The sequence below is a fragment of the Triplophysa rosa genome, linkage group LG25 (genome assembly GCF_024868665.1).
Source record: "Triplophysa rosa linkage group LG25, Trosa_1v2, whole genome shotgun sequence".
Classification (NCBI taxonomy): Eukaryota; Metazoa; Chordata; class Actinopteri; order Cypriniformes; family Nemacheilidae; genus Triplophysa; species Triplophysa rosa.
Genome location: NC_079914.1, coordinates 16632125 through 16646203, shown reverse-complemented (window position 1 = coordinate 16646203; position 14079 = coordinate 16632125). Strand labels below are relative to the sequence as shown.

General features: G+C 44.9%; 5 protein-coding genes across 5 annotated transcripts in view; 3 read left to right on the top strand and 2 right to left on the bottom strand.

Annotated features, from left to right (window-relative positions):
- The window catches only part of ssu72 (SSU72 homolog, RNA polymerase II CTD phosphatase), a 6164-nt gene extending 6160 nt beyond the window's left edge, over positions 1-4 (top strand). The window contains exon 5 of the mRNA XM_057325622.1: positions 1-4. This exon is cut by the window's left edge and continues 793 nt beyond it. The gene's annotated coding sequence lies outside the window, so the exon portion shown is untranslated.
- Positions 5-711: 707 nt separating this feature from the next.
- Positions 712-3571, top strand: tmem240b (transmembrane protein 240b). The gene is made up of 4 exons (XM_057326293.1): positions 712-1300; positions 1449-1555; positions 2433-2635; positions 2715-3571. The coding sequence occupies exons 1-4, from the start codon at positions 1259-1261 to the stop codon at positions 2882-2884; spliced, it is 522 nt and encodes a 173-aa protein (XP_057182276.1). The 5' UTR covers positions 712-1258; the 3' UTR covers positions 2885-3571.
- Positions 3572-3661: 90 nt separating this feature from the next.
- Positions 3662-8455, bottom strand: atad3 (ATPase family AAA domain containing 3). Its single transcript, XM_057326292.1, has 16 exons — positions 8185-8455; positions 7785-7861; positions 7320-7421; positions 7186-7245; positions 7027-7096; positions 6789-6954; positions 6616-6685; positions 6380-6535; positions 6248-6304; positions 6036-6161; positions 5833-5957; positions 5642-5693; positions 5474-5544; positions 5232-5399; positions 4384-4492; positions 3662-4216 (listed from the first exon to the last, which is right to left on the bottom strand). Exons 1-16 carry the CDS (start codon positions 8357-8359, stop codon positions 3932-3934), a joined length of 1869 nt encoding a protein of 622 aa, XP_057182275.1. The 5' UTR covers positions 8360-8455; the 3' UTR covers positions 3662-3931.
- A 336-nt stretch (positions 8456-8791) lies between these two features.
- mrpl20 (mitochondrial ribosomal protein L20) lies at positions 8792-10019 on the bottom strand. The gene is made up of 4 exons (XM_057325996.1): positions 9804-10019; positions 9523-9633; positions 9354-9431; positions 8792-9267 (listed from the first exon to the last, which is right to left on the bottom strand). Exons 1-4 carry the CDS (start codon positions 9888-9890, stop codon positions 9094-9096), a joined length of 450 nt encoding a protein of 149 aa, XP_057181979.1. The 5' UTR covers positions 9891-10019; the 3' UTR covers positions 8792-9093.
- An 825-nt stretch (positions 10020-10844) lies between these two features.
- Positions 10845-13087, top strand: sdhb (succinate dehydrogenase complex, subunit B, iron sulfur (Ip)). Its single transcript, XM_057325803.1, has 8 exons — positions 10845-10975; positions 11470-11603; positions 11682-11767; positions 11850-11986; positions 12058-12174; positions 12302-12403; positions 12480-12602; positions 12804-13087. The coding sequence occupies exons 1-8, from the start codon at positions 10907-10909 to the stop codon at positions 12882-12884; spliced, it is 849 nt and encodes a 282-aa protein (XP_057181786.1). The 5' UTR covers positions 10845-10906; the 3' UTR covers positions 12885-13087.
- Positions 13088-14079: the final 992 nt, after the last annotated feature.

Below are 14079 nucleotides of genomic sequence, written 5' to 3'. Positions count from 1 at the left end.
TGAAACTTAAGTCATCGTGATGGTTTTTTATTGCTGTGTCAGATACTAATACCATGATATTGAACGGTTTCATATTTCATGCTATTGTGTTTACAATTGTTTAAGTATTTATTTTACTTTATTTGAGTCGCAATACTATAATAAATGTGCAAAGTGACTGTAATAACAGGTGCACATCTAAAAATGCGTGCTGGTACCCAAAAATCAAAGCAACTCCGCTGAAAACAACTGAAACTAACTAATGGTAATAATTAACTAAGTACCATTATAACATTTTTTTAATGTGTGTTTTGAGTCTTATTCCAGTAGAATTTAATTGTGTTTTGCTTGTGCACATCCATCAAACAATATCCCACCAATAGAACCCAACACATTACCAGTAGAGACCCACATATAACTCCCACTAGAACTATTTTCCCACCTAATTGTCTTCCAAAAGTGGTAAAAAATATTTTTTATGGTTATTTCATGCTAAAACGTTACATTAGGAACGGTACTCAGAACTTGTAAAACAAACAGAAATAACGCTTTCATAACTTAATGTGAATGTTAGCAAAACGTTCTTCAAACGTATTTTTGTTAGCTGCGTAAGTCTATAGAAATGTCTATGATGCCTATTGTTTACTGTAAACCCAACGTTACATAAGAAAACTGTAATTCCACGATAAAGCGCGTGGTATTATCACGGTATTTATTGCGAGTTTGTGTTGAAGATGAAGCCCCGCGTGGCGTGGGTCTGATATTCCAGATGAGTGTGACGCAGGGTTTCTCATTAAGCTAATGGGTTGATCTGAGATCTGATACACTTGTGCAGAACATCAGATCACTTACACATCACATCTGACGCGTACCGCGTGACTCGCTGCTTTCTCCCGGAGCGAGTGGAAATAAACACGACGCGTTATGACGAAGGCACCGTGGACGCGGCGCGGCAGACGCGCTTGTTTTTAGACATGATGAAGAAAAGCACCCGAGCCGCAGGTGAGACATCTGATGCTGACAGTCCGATAACACATTCATCCCCATCAGTGCTGTACCTGTGAGGAAGGTGATGCTGAAGGATCCGTGGACTGTTATGAAGATGACGTTGATGGTCTGTGGACCGTGATGATGGTGTTTATGATTTGTGGACTGCTTTGAAAAGGATGATCCGTGGACTGTGATGAAGATGATGTCTATCATCCGTGGACTGTGATGAAGATGATGTCTATCATCCGTGGACTGTGATGAAGATGATGTCTATCATCCGTGGACTGTGATGAAAATGATGTTGGTGGTGACTGGAGCGGTTCTGGTTCTGGTAAGAAGATGTATATGTGTGCGGAACCTGCCGAGGAGCTGCAGCTGAACTTTATAACTCTGTTTTCATGTTTCTGTGGACGATCATGTTGAAATACAATGTTAAACACTGATCGCTGGGAAATGGCAGTAGTTTTGGTGTTTTCCAGGCCATCGTGTTTATGTCCGACATGAACGCGTTTCTGGACCGATTTCACAACTTCATCCTGCCGCGCATGCGCGGACCTGAGCGCGTGTGTCACTGCTCGTGCGGCAGGTAACCCACACCTGACCTACATGAACATTATACAAGACACCTACAGCACATTTACATCCCAGTTGTGGTCAGGTTTGTTTTTGGTTAGCTCGGAATGTTTTCTGAACATTCCCCGACAATCAAACGTTTACTTTTACTGTTAAACCCACTGTTCTGTGATGTTTTATATCGTTCTGACATCACCAAAATATATATGTAGTCTCACTCATATGTGTTAGTTATTGAGTAAAGAAAGAAAATAAAGAAATGGCTAGTCGATGAGATTTTTAATTCATGCGTATTCGCGGCTTTTCAGAGCTGAGGAGAAAGCGCGTGCTGGAAAAGAGCGCGTGCTGGAAAAGAGCGCGCGGCGCACACGTCAGACAGACAGATGTGTGGAAGGGTTTGTGCGGTGTGAAGGGACACAACATGTTGTTAAAAATAACTAAAGAAATGATTTTGAGGTTTGTTGATGATCACATTTATCAGGAGAAAGTGCAGCAAGTCATGTAGGTATGTACGCCTTAAAAAAAAAAACTCGAGCGTTTGAGGGAGAAAAAGAGGTGTACATGTGATGGAACCAGGATATTAAAACTGTGAAAATGAATGCAGACTATACAGCCACTGAAAGCCAACAGTTGTTCCTCAGTAAATAATCTTGCACTAAAGTGATGTGAAGTGTGTCAGAGAGCAAACATCTGCTGCTGGTGTTCAAGAGCCAGAGATGTTTTACAGTGTTGGTTAGTTTGTTCATCAAATGAAGAATGAAATGAGTGTAAATTGGTGAGATTATTGAAAACGTACATCGCAACATTACACACCTGACAAACAGCACGTTATTTCAAGAAATCACACAAAATCTTTCAAACATTCTTTGCTGATGGTTTCTGTCCTGAAGGCATCATGTGGAGTACGTGATCCCGTACGAGGGATCCGTCTCGGGCGACACCGTCTCTTCCTCCACGAGTACCAGCGCGAGCAAACAGGAGCTGGATCTGGTTCTGGGTCTTCTGATGGGTTTCTGTGTCAGCTGGCTGTTGCTGTGGCTGGACCGAGCGTTTCATTACACCCTGAGGTTCTGGAGGTCCAACAGACATGACGGTGAGACCGCCGCCTAAACCACCTCCCGAGCTTCAGTTAGAAAACTGTGTCATTGGTTGTTGATGTTCTCGTCTCTCAGGTGCGGAGGGTGAGCTGTGGCGCTCGTGGCGATGGGTGTCCCGTGTGTGTAACCTGCGAGAGCTGCGCAGACGTCTGCAAACCCGCAGGACAGAAGATTCTGGAAATAACGTTGCGCACGTCAAACAGAAGCTCTATCACAACGGCCACCCGAGCCCTCGCAGACTCTGACACAAACACACCACCGCATGTCAACGCTACACAACAGCCCATCCACTGGATTTCTACTGCGTGTAGTGTGAGACGGGACGTTACTTACTGGACTCTCTCAGAGGACTCTGTGTTCCTGCTTGCTGTGTGTTTTTCACAGGTTTTGTGTGTTTGTTTTGTAGGGGTAGGGCACTTCATTAGTGAAGTGAAGTGACCTATTAGTCAGATATGGTGACCCATACCGAAATGTGACCTCTGCTTTTAACCCATCCAGAGAGTAGTGAACACACGCACAGCAAGTGGTGAACACACGTACACCCGGAGCAGTGGGCAGCTATCACTGCAGCGCCCGGGGAGCAAGTAGGGGTAAGGTGCCTTGCTCAAGGGCACCTCAGTCGTTACCCCGCCGGCCCTGAGAATCCAACCGGCAACCTTCTGGTCACGAGTCCCACTCTCTAACCATTAATTAACTAACCTAATCGGGGTGGGTTTGCATTTTATATTTATATTTGTGTACTGGGAAACAGTGTCTGTTTTAGAAACACGGCATGCTGGGTAATCTTTAGTAGTTACAGCCGATTTGAGGCCAGGGGAAGTATCTGAATGTTTAGTTACGCATGAGAGCGCGTGATGTTTGTAATCTGTGTTGTTACACATTAAAGTGACTCGTGTGATTAATCTCAAACCAGCTTCAGTTTTCACAGCACAAAGAACGTTACGACTAAACTGATAATCCTTTGACCTTCACACTCTTCTTCATTTAGATAAAAAAATCTATCGATAAGTTCACTAATAGCCATTGAAATATAATGTGTATTTTATTGTCATCTTTGCATCTTTAGTTTGTTTAAAGTAAAAATCAGAATCAGAAGAACAGACGTCATAGGAAATGAAAATTGTTTTACTGTCAGACAGAAACATTCTCAATCTAGTTTTCAGTTCGTGATTATCAACAGTGAATTTCAGTTTCATTACACAGACTACACAACTCCACAAACACACACTGAAGAACGTTAGTTTCGTTTTATTCGCTTTCGTTCTGTTTATACACAGGACAGACTCTGAAGGTTATACTGGAGTCCCGTCTTTAGCGGACGGCTCTCGCTTTGTGTCGTTTGTAGCAGCGGCGTCAGGTTTTTCCAGCTCTGATGTCACTTCCTGTGACGTCAGCAGGGGTGAGATGCCCATCTTACTGTGGATCTCTAGAGACGGGAGCGGTCGACCCTCGTTGTCCAGGATGCCCTCGCCGTGCAGCCAGTCCATCTTCTGTCGGTGCTGACGGATGGCGTCCTCCACTCGCGCTTCAATCATGGCCTCCGTCAAGACGCCGTCCTCCGATGAGTACGCAGCCGCCTGAAAACAAACACACACAATTACCCATGAGTCATTGACACTGTGTCTGTGCTTTTCTTGGTCTTTATTTGTAAGTTTGTGTGTATTTGTATATTGATTTCAGTATCAGATGATAACAGTGTTATTGGTCTGCAGTTCTTTGAAATTAGGCTACAGTAGATACACACCTGCCAAGCCACTCCCAGTTTGGAGATCTCTCGCCCAGACATGCCGTCCACTCGCTTGGCGATTTCAGAACATTTGAGTCCGTAATCAAACTGAGCCAGTTTCAACCTCCTGCACACACAGAGTTTTGTATCATCAATGTACATGTTAAGTGTGATTGTTTTTGTAGTAACACGACTGATGTTCAGTTGTCACACTATCTGATGACAGTACGGTGCATTGCATTGTGGGATACGGTATCGCACAGCGTGCCTCACATACTGTGATCAGAGGTCGCTTTTTGTTTCTGGATCTGATTCTGCAAAGCGTGCATCTGACATTCAATCAGACCCTCCCGTCGCGTGCTCTCATACACACACAGGCGTGCACAAACCAGTGGTGCGGTGTTTACAGCCTTTTTTCCTTCAGAGAGCGATAGCCACTAGCGTCATTTTGGATGACTTTCAGTGAGCGGAAAAGTCTCTCTGCGTCTTTTGTCGTGACCTAACAACAGCGTAAAGTTACTTGTAAGTGAATAAATGAATTATTACAAGACAGCGTTTACAAGCACCTGTCATTGTTACTGACTGGACATATGAATATTTGTCTGTAATTAGCATTTTATGTCTGACAACAGAAACATTAAATATATAAACGACTTCGGCTTTATTGGGTATAAAAATACAGTAAGTTCAAGGAACGCATGTACGTCGCGATGACGTCACAAACATGCTAATTAGCATGTAATATCAACTTGCACCACAGTGACGGTTAAAATAGATTATGACGGATTTTGAAAAAGTCTAGCGCAACCTCTGACTGTGATATGATATAAACTGCAGTGATGTCATCAGTGGCGTGTGAGACTCACTGTCGGCCTCCAGTGGCAGGTTCCAGCACATATCGATCAAAGTAAAGGCGCACGAGTCGCTCTCTCTCCTCCGGTCCAGGCAGCATGAAGTTCACAATCTCATCGATTCTGTCGTTTATCGCCCAATCAAACTGCTCGGGCTGATTACTGGCCAACACCAGCATGAACCTGCACAAACACACACAGAACATCATCATCTGTCTGTCTGTCTGTGAGAGAGCGAGAGAGAGAGAGAGATTTACTTGTTGCTCTGTTCTCCAGTGCGATACAGGAATGCATTTAAAGTCGCTCGTAGATCCTCACTGATCTTCTCCTGAAACACACACACACACACACAGTGTTACAGAGACACACACACACACGACATGTGCAGTATAAACACTAGAGAGAATGAAACAGAAGTGTCTTACAGTGGATCTCTTGCGCAGGAATGCGTCAGCTTCATCCACAAACAACAGCAGCCTGTGCGCACACACACACACACGGTTAGATTCACTCGAATCTCCTCAGAAACATGTAAAGATCAACAAAAGAAAATAATAAAACGTCATCATTAAGATGATTTTTGTGATTTGTGGGAGGAGCTTCCCATGCGTCTCACCCGCGTTTGCTTGTTCCAGCCCAATCAAACACTTTGTGCATGGCCGTCACTCCATCACGACCCATCGGTGCCACATCACCCCCCGTCATGATGGCATAATCCATCCCAGAATGAGTTGCCAGCTTCTGCTCACAGACACACATCAGGAGCGGTTACACAAACTGCTGTCCAATCAGAAACACTCGTGCGTGTGTGTGTGTTACCTTAGCGAAGAGCGTTTTTCCTGTTCCCGGCGGGCCGTACATCAGAATATTCCGGTACAGACCTCGGTTCTGTCTGGTGTTTCTGGTTGCTATGGCGATGTCACGCACACGCTCCTCTAGAGTCGGCTGCGCAGACGCAGGAGTCCAGAGATTACACACACTCACTCACATTCGTCAGTGTGAAATATTTCACCGTAATAAACACAACTCACGCTGAGCACGACTCCCTCCAGAGCGTCCTGCGGTTTACTCTTCAAACGCTTCACCACCTGAAACACGCACACACCTGTCACACCTCACTTCCTGTCTGCACAGGAAGCCATGGCGTCAGGCTCGTCACATACCTTGACGGGGTGTTTGAGCGCTTCCATCACAGTGAACCGGGACGTCTCTCGCACCAGCGAGGGTTTTCCTAAGCGAGCCTCGATGTAGCGGCCGGCCACAGCGGTGGCATTCCGAGCGGAGTAAACACCCACCGCCAGCAGCGTCAGCCCTGCCACCTACAGGAACAACAACACAATCAACACACAAACACACAACACATTCAGCTGTATGACAGAGAGATGAGAGGAGGCTTTACTGTAGCTGTGACTTTATCCCAGTCTGATATAAACGCTCTGAAGCCTTCACCAAACACAGCACCTGCAGTTCTGCACATCACACACAAAACACAAACACTTCATTATACTCCTATTATTGACAGGAAGTGTGTAACATTGACGGATGATTGTGTAGCTTGTGTTGTGTGTTTACCGTATGGACTCTAATACAGTCTGTCTGTGTTCGACCGCCTTCAGTCGGATTTGTTCTCGGATGATGTCAGCGTTCTCTCTCTCCACACGAGCTCGAGCTTTTGACTCCGCCTCCACGCGCAACATTTCGTTGTTGTGTCGCAGTTTCATCTCGTGTTCGATGGTTGCTATAGGAACAGCATTTGTTAAGGATCACATAGGTAATCAGACATGATGCAGCAGTGGAGCGACACACACACCTTTCCTCATGGCCTCCTGCTTCTGAACAGAATCCTCTTGTTTGCGCAGGTTCTCCTCGTTCAGCAGTTGCTGCAGAACAATGCAACAGTACAGAATATGTTAACGTGTCGCAGAGATCAGGTCGACGTTAGTTAAACATCAGGTGAATGAATGCGTACCTGCTGTCGCAGCTGGTCGTCGTATCGATGTCGGGCGAGTTTATCCTGATACTGAGCTCTCTGTGGAAACAGTCACATGATCAGTGATGTCACACTCTCAGACTGACATTCAAATGCTCGAGCACGTCTCTCACCGCCTGATGCTGTTTGGTTTCCTCATTCAGGGTTTTCCTGCGCTCTTCTCCCTGAGTGCGGATCTGATCGCCCTTCAGCTGCTCCAGAGCCGCCTCGTACTCCTGCGCGCACACACACACGTCTGGTTTATTATCTCCGTGGGGACAGTCCATAGGTGTAATGTTTTTATACTGTACAAACTGTATATTCTATCCCCTATCCCTAACCCTATCCCTAAACCTAAAGATCATAGAACACTTTTTGCATTTTTAGATTTTAAAAAATTGAAGCTTTTGTGCCCATGAGGACCTCAATTTTGGACCCCACAGTGACACGAGTCCCCATGAGTTGGTGTGCATTCAGGTTTAGGTCCCCACCGGGATATACAAACATGAACACACACACACACACACACACACACACACACATTACACAAGTGACCAATGAGTGTTCAGGGTGTTGTGTTGACACATCTGGATTTGTACCTTCATCTTGACCTGATGTTCCATCTGTACCGTCTGTTCCTGCATGCGAGAGAGTTCCAGCGCATCTTTGGCGTGACCTACAGTCACAGACTGTCATGAAAAAATACTGTAGTACACTTGAAAATGTACTATAGTAAACTGCAGAGAAGTCCTAGATACAAGAGTGGTTTAAACCTACCGTAGTCAACATTAAGGTACACTACAGTATTTACTATAGTAAACACTACAGTGCACTACAGAGTTTTGTAGTTGACACATGTGAGGGGGGCGTGACCTTTGACCCAATGCCCTTCACATACTCTCAGACGCGACGCGTGAAACGTGACGTCAGTGTACGATCACACATACAGATTGATACAGAAAGAGACGGTCGAGCGGGTCTCGCGTCACCAGTACTTACGGGATCGGTCGAGCTCTTTGGCCGCGTGCGCCGCGCGCTCCAGTCCCGTGGGGTCGAAGTTGCTCCATTTGTCCTTGGGTTTTTCGGAACCGGAGCCAGCGGGAGGAGCGGGCGGAACCGGGCCGTCCGGAGGGGCGACGCTCTGGCCTTTATTGAGCCCGAACAGCCACGACATGATCGCTGTGAGGATGTACACCGGGCACTGCACTCACTTCCACTCCACGCGTGTCACGCCGCCAATCTGCGCGTGCGCACCGCTCCCCGGACCCCGCGACGAGCTGATGATTGGCTGACGCGCTCGTCTTTCAGAAGGTCAGAGAGGAAGCCACGCCCCCCCATATGCGTGTACGGTGGCTGAAAAGCCTCTGGAAACGTCTTGCATCAGATTTCATGCATCAAATGTTTTGTATACGTTCTTTTGATAAAACATTTTCGTCATTTATATTTAACATGAGTTGATGTTTTGCACTGAATACCTCAAATTTGTGAAGACCTGCCTGCAGTGTTCTCGGTGTTTATATGCGTTTTAAAGATTTTATCATCACAAGACAAGCTGAGAAATGTTTCATATAGTGTATTACTGCATCATAAAGGTTATGTATTTCATACATCAAAGTAAACTTTGAGTGAAATCTGTTGTTAAATTGATGTTAACACAACACATCACAAGATATTTTATATTATCATTTCAAATGATATGTGGCAGTAACGTAGGAAATATTTTATTGATACAGTCATAAACAGACAGAACATTTATTTACACAGAAGAATTCAAATACACAAACACACTCCAGTACAGTGATGCTCGTCATATCTGATCTGAGATCAGTCCACAGAGATACACTGACGCAGCATTCCCTCAGACAGGCGAATAGAGGCTCTGATTGGCTGTCTCCGGGCGTTTGTGGGTCACTGCAGTTGCGTGATCCGCGAGAAAACGCCCGGCGGCTCAGTCCCGTCGCCCAGCGCCGCTCGGAGCCCCTCCTGCTGACGCGCGCGGGCCAGTGCGGTGAGCGCGTGGAAAGAGCGCGGCTCTGTGATTGACAGGTCACACAACACGCGTCTGTTGAGCTGAACGCTGCACTGTAAAGAAACACAAGAAACATGTTACGCACACACAACACGCGTGTCAGTCACATATGACAGATGCCACACACACACACACTGACCTTCAGCAGGTTGTGCACGAGCGCGGGGTATTTCATGCCGTGTTCTCTGGTGGCTGCAGCGATGCGCGAGATCCAAAGCTGCGACACACAGAGTGTAGTTTTAAAGTGCATCTCATATAACGTGTGTTTGATGGATCTGTGACGTGTTTGACAGCTGTGTGACGTTTACCGTTCTCATGTTGCGTCTTTTGGCTTTGCGTGCTTTGCTGGCGTACACAAACGCTCGACGCACTGCGCGCACAGCAAGGCTGTAGCAGCGATTCTTTCTGCCGCGGAAATGCTGCACAAACAGACACAAAACACCGATCAACAACATTTTACACATCTGATTCACATAACGTAGAGAATAGTGTGCATGAGATATGACGTAAGATGACAAAGAATCTGTCTGTAAAGGTAAAGTGGTGTAATGAATGAATGAATGACTGGCTTCTCTCTTTTGTTTCTAACCCGCGCGTTCTTCAGGAGCTCTTGAACTTTCCAGTATCGGTCCGGTCCGCGACTCCGTGTCCAGCAGGACAGCGTGAGAAACACCATGATGATCGATCTATAGATCAACGACCACCTGATTCACTCTCAACTAATCAATCTCTTCTGGTCTTTACATGCGTGACCTTACATCTCGTGCTGTTTGCCTGCATTGACAACCTCACATCACTTCCGGGGCACGCGAGTCCGCAGTCTTGACAGAGTGGCAAATTAAAAGTCTCACAAAAAATGTTTGAATAAACGTATAGATAAATAAATATGTATTCAAGAAATCAAGTATATATATATATATATATATATATATATATATCACACTGCAACACGTAAAGTTTCTCCACTGTAGATATGTTAATTTAATTCTGTGGGATGAAGTGAGATTTATGACAAACACCTGCGCTGTTAATAAAACCTAAAACCATCTTTTTAATCTGTCTTTAAGCGAGGTTTGAATTAAGATCCCCTTCATATAATTTCTATTTGAACGAAGATAAAATGGGCTGTGTTGTTTTATTATACATTTTATTTTATTTTTGAGTAAATTTCACATTCATACATGCAAGTTCATGAAGAGTAAACCTATTTTTGTAGTGCTTGACAAAGAGATTAAACTGAATGTAGATGTGATGTCAAAATCGAAAAATAGTAAAGCAATTAAACCGGTTACTATATGCTCCTCCTTTGACATTTTCACATAAAAAGTGGCTTATGGTGTTTATTTACAAGTACGTTTTTGTGCATTTAAACATCCTATGAAAATGTAAAGTATGTGTAGTATACATTTGTTTGTAATTGATGTTTATGTACCCTCTTATATATTTTTATGTTGGTTTGGTTTGGTTTTTGTTTTGTTTAGTCTTTTCTTGTTGATGCATGTGGAATATTATTTTTGTTATACAATGGGATGTGGCATTGTACCTGCAGTTTCATGACAATAAAGCATTATAAAAAATAAGAAATGGGCTGTTTCCCTGGTCCTCCTGACAGGGCGACAAATTAAAAGTCCGTGAGAAACTCGCGGTGCATTGTGGTCTGCTGGAGGTCTGAGAGGGTCAGTTTGAGTGATCATGGCCGCGGTGTGTTTCTCCTTGAGCCGCTGCAGTGCTTCTGTCGTCCGTCCCGCCGCCGCCTTCACGGTAACAAATACAAACATCGCAATATAAACATCTTAAAAGTCTTTAAAGCTGTGTGACGTGTGATTATAATGTGTTTATGCAACGTGCCACGAGTGTTTGAATGTGAAGTGACAGCCGCTGCTTCTGCATTATCTGAGCGCCAATGCGCTGTTTATGAACATTTCCGTGAGTTAGTTACTATATATGTCGGTTTTGTTTGTTTATACTGAATATCAGTCGTGTTTACGGACTGTTGTGTCATTTAAACAAGCGTCGTAAAGTCTTCCAGGGCTGTGACGTCGAACTCTTTCAGATGCTCAGTTTCATTCAGGTCAATCAGTTCAATAGTGTGTTTGGATCTTGTCAAGTAGTTTATATCATAAGATATCAATAAAAGCGTATTATGTCATGTGTGGTTTGGTAACAGTGACGTGTCATTCAGTCCGCAGCCACTAGAGGTCAGTAAATCACCGTCTGTGACTCGCACACATCTCATCTGTGTTGTTGTGTATCAGGTGGTGCGGTTCGCACAGACAGCGGCAGCACCTGCTGCTCAGCCCGGAATCAAGTCGTTTCAGATCTACAGATGGGATCCCGACAGAGCTGGAGACAAACCTCGCATGCAGACCTACGACATCGACCTCAACGCGTGAGTCCAGAGAGCCCGTCTGTAGTCACTCTTGATGGCTGTAGTTTGCGTCTGAAGAGTGTCTGTTGTCTCTCTCAGGTGTGGGCCGATGGTTTTAGATGCTCTGATCAAGATCAAGAATGAGATCGACCCCACGCTGACCTTCAGACGCTCCTGCAGAGAGGGTGAGAGACAGAGAGATATTACTCTCCATTAAAACATGATCACGCTCACAATCTGGTTCTGATCTGCTTCTGAAATTGGCAGGAATCTGTGGATCTTGTGCCATGAATATTAACGGCGGAAACACTTTAGCGTGTCTGAACAAAATTGATGTCAACACAAGCAAGGTGACGAAGATTTACCCGCTGCCCCACATGTATGTGGTGAAAGATCTCGTGCCCGTGAGTATCTGATCACAGTCGTGCCGCCTCTGTGGCCGCAGGTTTGTGTGACGCTTTTCTCTCGCTTGTAGGACATGAGCAACTTCTACGCTCAGTATAAATCCATCGAGCCGTACCTGAAGAAGAAGGACGAGTCTAAAGAGGGTCAGCAGCAGTACCTGCAGAGCGTGGAGGACAGACAGAAACTGGTAAAGACTGCAGTCAACTCATGAGTGCTGAAGTGTGTCTGTTGTTTTACTGATGTGTGTGTGTGTGTGTGTGTGTGTGTGTGTGTGTGTGTGTGTGTGTGTGTGTGTGTGTGTGTGTGTGTGTCAGGACGGTCTGTACGAGTGTATTCTGTGTGCCTGCTGCAGCACCAGCTGTCCCAGTTACTGGTGGAACGGAGACAAATATCTGGGGCCGGCCGTCCTCATGCAGGTGAGATGAAGTCTGAAGAGAGGACGTTCCGCAGGTGTCTGAAGGTTCAGAGTTCAGCGTGTTGTCTGTGTTTCAGGCGTATCGCTGGATGATCGACTCGCGGGATGATTTCACCGAAGAGAGACTCTCCAAACTACAGGATCCATTTTCACTCTACCGCTGTCACACCATCATGAACTGCACCAAAACCTGCCCCAAGGTCACATGGCACACATTAAACACTCTTGCAAACACCTTCGCAAACTGCAGATCTTCAGTTCAAATGAAATGAGAAACATGAAACACTTGATCGATCCGATAATAAAGTTGTATTGCTGTTTGTTTACTGTAGCAGCACACCGGTTTATCATGACACTGATGCTGTTGTGAGATGTTTCTGATGAGAGTTTGTCATCTGCAGGGTTTGAATCCAGGCAAAGCCATCGCGCAGATCAAGAAGATGATGGCCACGTACAAAGAGAAGAAAACAGCGTCTGCATAAAATATCACAAGAATACTAACACACACATGACACGACACAACAGAGAGACACAATCATGCTGCATTCGTCTGGTTATTAAATGCTATAACGTGTGATGTATAACGTCATGTGAGAGAGACAGAAGTGTGTTCAGCTTGTGTCTTTGGCGTTGTATGTGCTAAATAATGATTACATTAAAATTCTGCTCTGATCCAGAAATGAGACACGTCTCTTCATTACTTATTTTACACATTAAAAGTCATTAAATCTGTGAAATAACACAAATAGTGTGTTATGATATGAAACTGGTCATTTAAATAACTTACATGTTTGATCTTAGTCACGTGATTCTCGTGAACATAAATAGTTTTGCAGTGAATTCATGTGTTTGTTTGTGTTTATCAGTGAATCAGAGTTTGTGACGTCTGACCGCGCTGAGGGGCGGAGTTAAATGCCGCTGTCACGTGATTGGTCAAAGGGGTGTTTTATTCATCAGTGATTTCTGTGTAATACACAACAGTTTCATGTCGTTTTGAGATCGACGTTTCATTCGTTCGTGTAGTTTTTATAGTTGACATTCCTGTAGGTGCTTATGGGCGGGACATGGCGGGAGGCGGGGTCACGCGCAGAGGGCGGGGTTTGAGAAACTTCAGACACGCGCTGAGACTTGAGCATCACTCGAGGAGATAGAAACTGAATTAAAGGTAACTCTTAACATTTATATGTTTCATTTTAAACGTATGATCTCTGAGCGAATGTTTGATGTTATTTAGCGGACAGATTAAACGTTTAAATGAAGAATGTGATGATTTTACACATCTGTCTGTCTGTTAAAATATCTGAACTAATAAATGCAGCGAGTTTATTCTCTTAAAACATGACATATCCATTACTCGTGTGAATGAATGCTGAAGCGTTGTGTTAGCATTGTGTTGACTTTAGCATGTGTTTTCTGTTGGGGGCTTTTGCGATATTTTCGAGGGGGGGGTTAATGCAGCCAGGGGCAAATCACAAGCAGCCAAAATAAACACACAAACACAAAGAAAGAGGGGCAGACGGGTGGGTTGGGGGGGAGGGGAGGAAAACATTGTTGTGTTTTAACACAAAATGATGAAAGTTAATGAAAAGAACAGAACATAACACACAAGTGTGTGTGTGTGGGGGGGGGATGGGGAGGGACTTGTGAGGGTTGGGGGGGATAATGGCTCCCAGATGT

What these genes read in the sequence shown, in the direction of transcription:
- sdhb (XM_057325803.1), top strand. Translation starts at nt 10,907, where the DNA reads ATGGCCGCGGTGTGTTTCTCCTTGAGCCGCTGCAGTGCTTCTGTCGTC. An exon ending in GTCCCGCCGCCGCCTTCACG is followed by an intron (nt 10,976 to 11,469) that starts GTAACAAATACA and finishes GTTGTGTATCAG; the next exon opens with GTGGTGCGGTTCGCACAGAC. An exon ending in CAGACGCTCCTGCAGAGAGG is followed by an intron (nt 11,768 to 11,849) that starts GTGAGAGACAGA and finishes TGAAATTGGCAG; the next exon opens with GAATCTGTGGATCTTGTGCC.
- tmem240b (XM_057326293.1), top strand. Translation starts at nt 1,259, where the DNA reads ATGAAAATGATGTTGGTGGTGACTGGAGCGGTTCTGGTTCTG. An exon ending in CTGGAGCGGTTCTGGTTCTG is followed by an intron (nt 1,301 to 1,448) that starts GTAAGAAGATGT and finishes GGTGTTTTCCAG; the next exon opens with GCCATCGTGTTTATGTCCGA. An exon ending in TGTCACTGCTCGTGCGGCAG is followed by an intron (nt 1,556 to 2,432) that starts GTAACCCACACC and finishes TCTGTCCTGAAG; the next exon opens with GCATCATGTGGAGTACGTGA.
- atad3 (XM_057326292.1), bottom strand. Translation starts at nt 8,359, where the DNA reads ATGTCGTGGCTGTTCGGGCTCAATAAAGGCCAGAGCGTCGCCCCTCCG. An exon ending in ACTGTATTAGAGTCCATACG is followed by an intron (nt 6,686 to 6,788) that starts GTAAACACACAA and finishes TGTGATGTGCAG; the next exon opens with AACTGCAGGTGCTGTGTTTG. An exon ending in TCCTGCGCAAGAGATCCACT is followed by an intron (nt 5,545 to 5,641) that starts GTAAGACACTTC and finishes TGTGTGTTTCAG; the next exon opens with GAGAAGATCAGTGAGGATCT.
- mrpl20 (XM_057325996.1), bottom strand. Translation starts at nt 9,890, where the DNA reads ATGGTGTTTCTCACGCTGTCCTGCTGGACACGGAGTCGCGGACCGGAC. An exon ending in AGCTCCTGAAGAACGCGCGG is followed by an intron (nt 9,634 to 9,803) that starts GTTAGAAACAAA and finishes CTGTTTGTGCAG; the next exon opens with CATTTCCGCGGCAGAAAGAA. An exon ending in TCGTGCACAACCTGCTGAAG is followed by an intron (nt 9,268 to 9,353) that starts GTCAGTGTGTGT and finishes GTTTCTTTACAG; the next exon opens with TGCAGCGTTCAGCTCAACAG.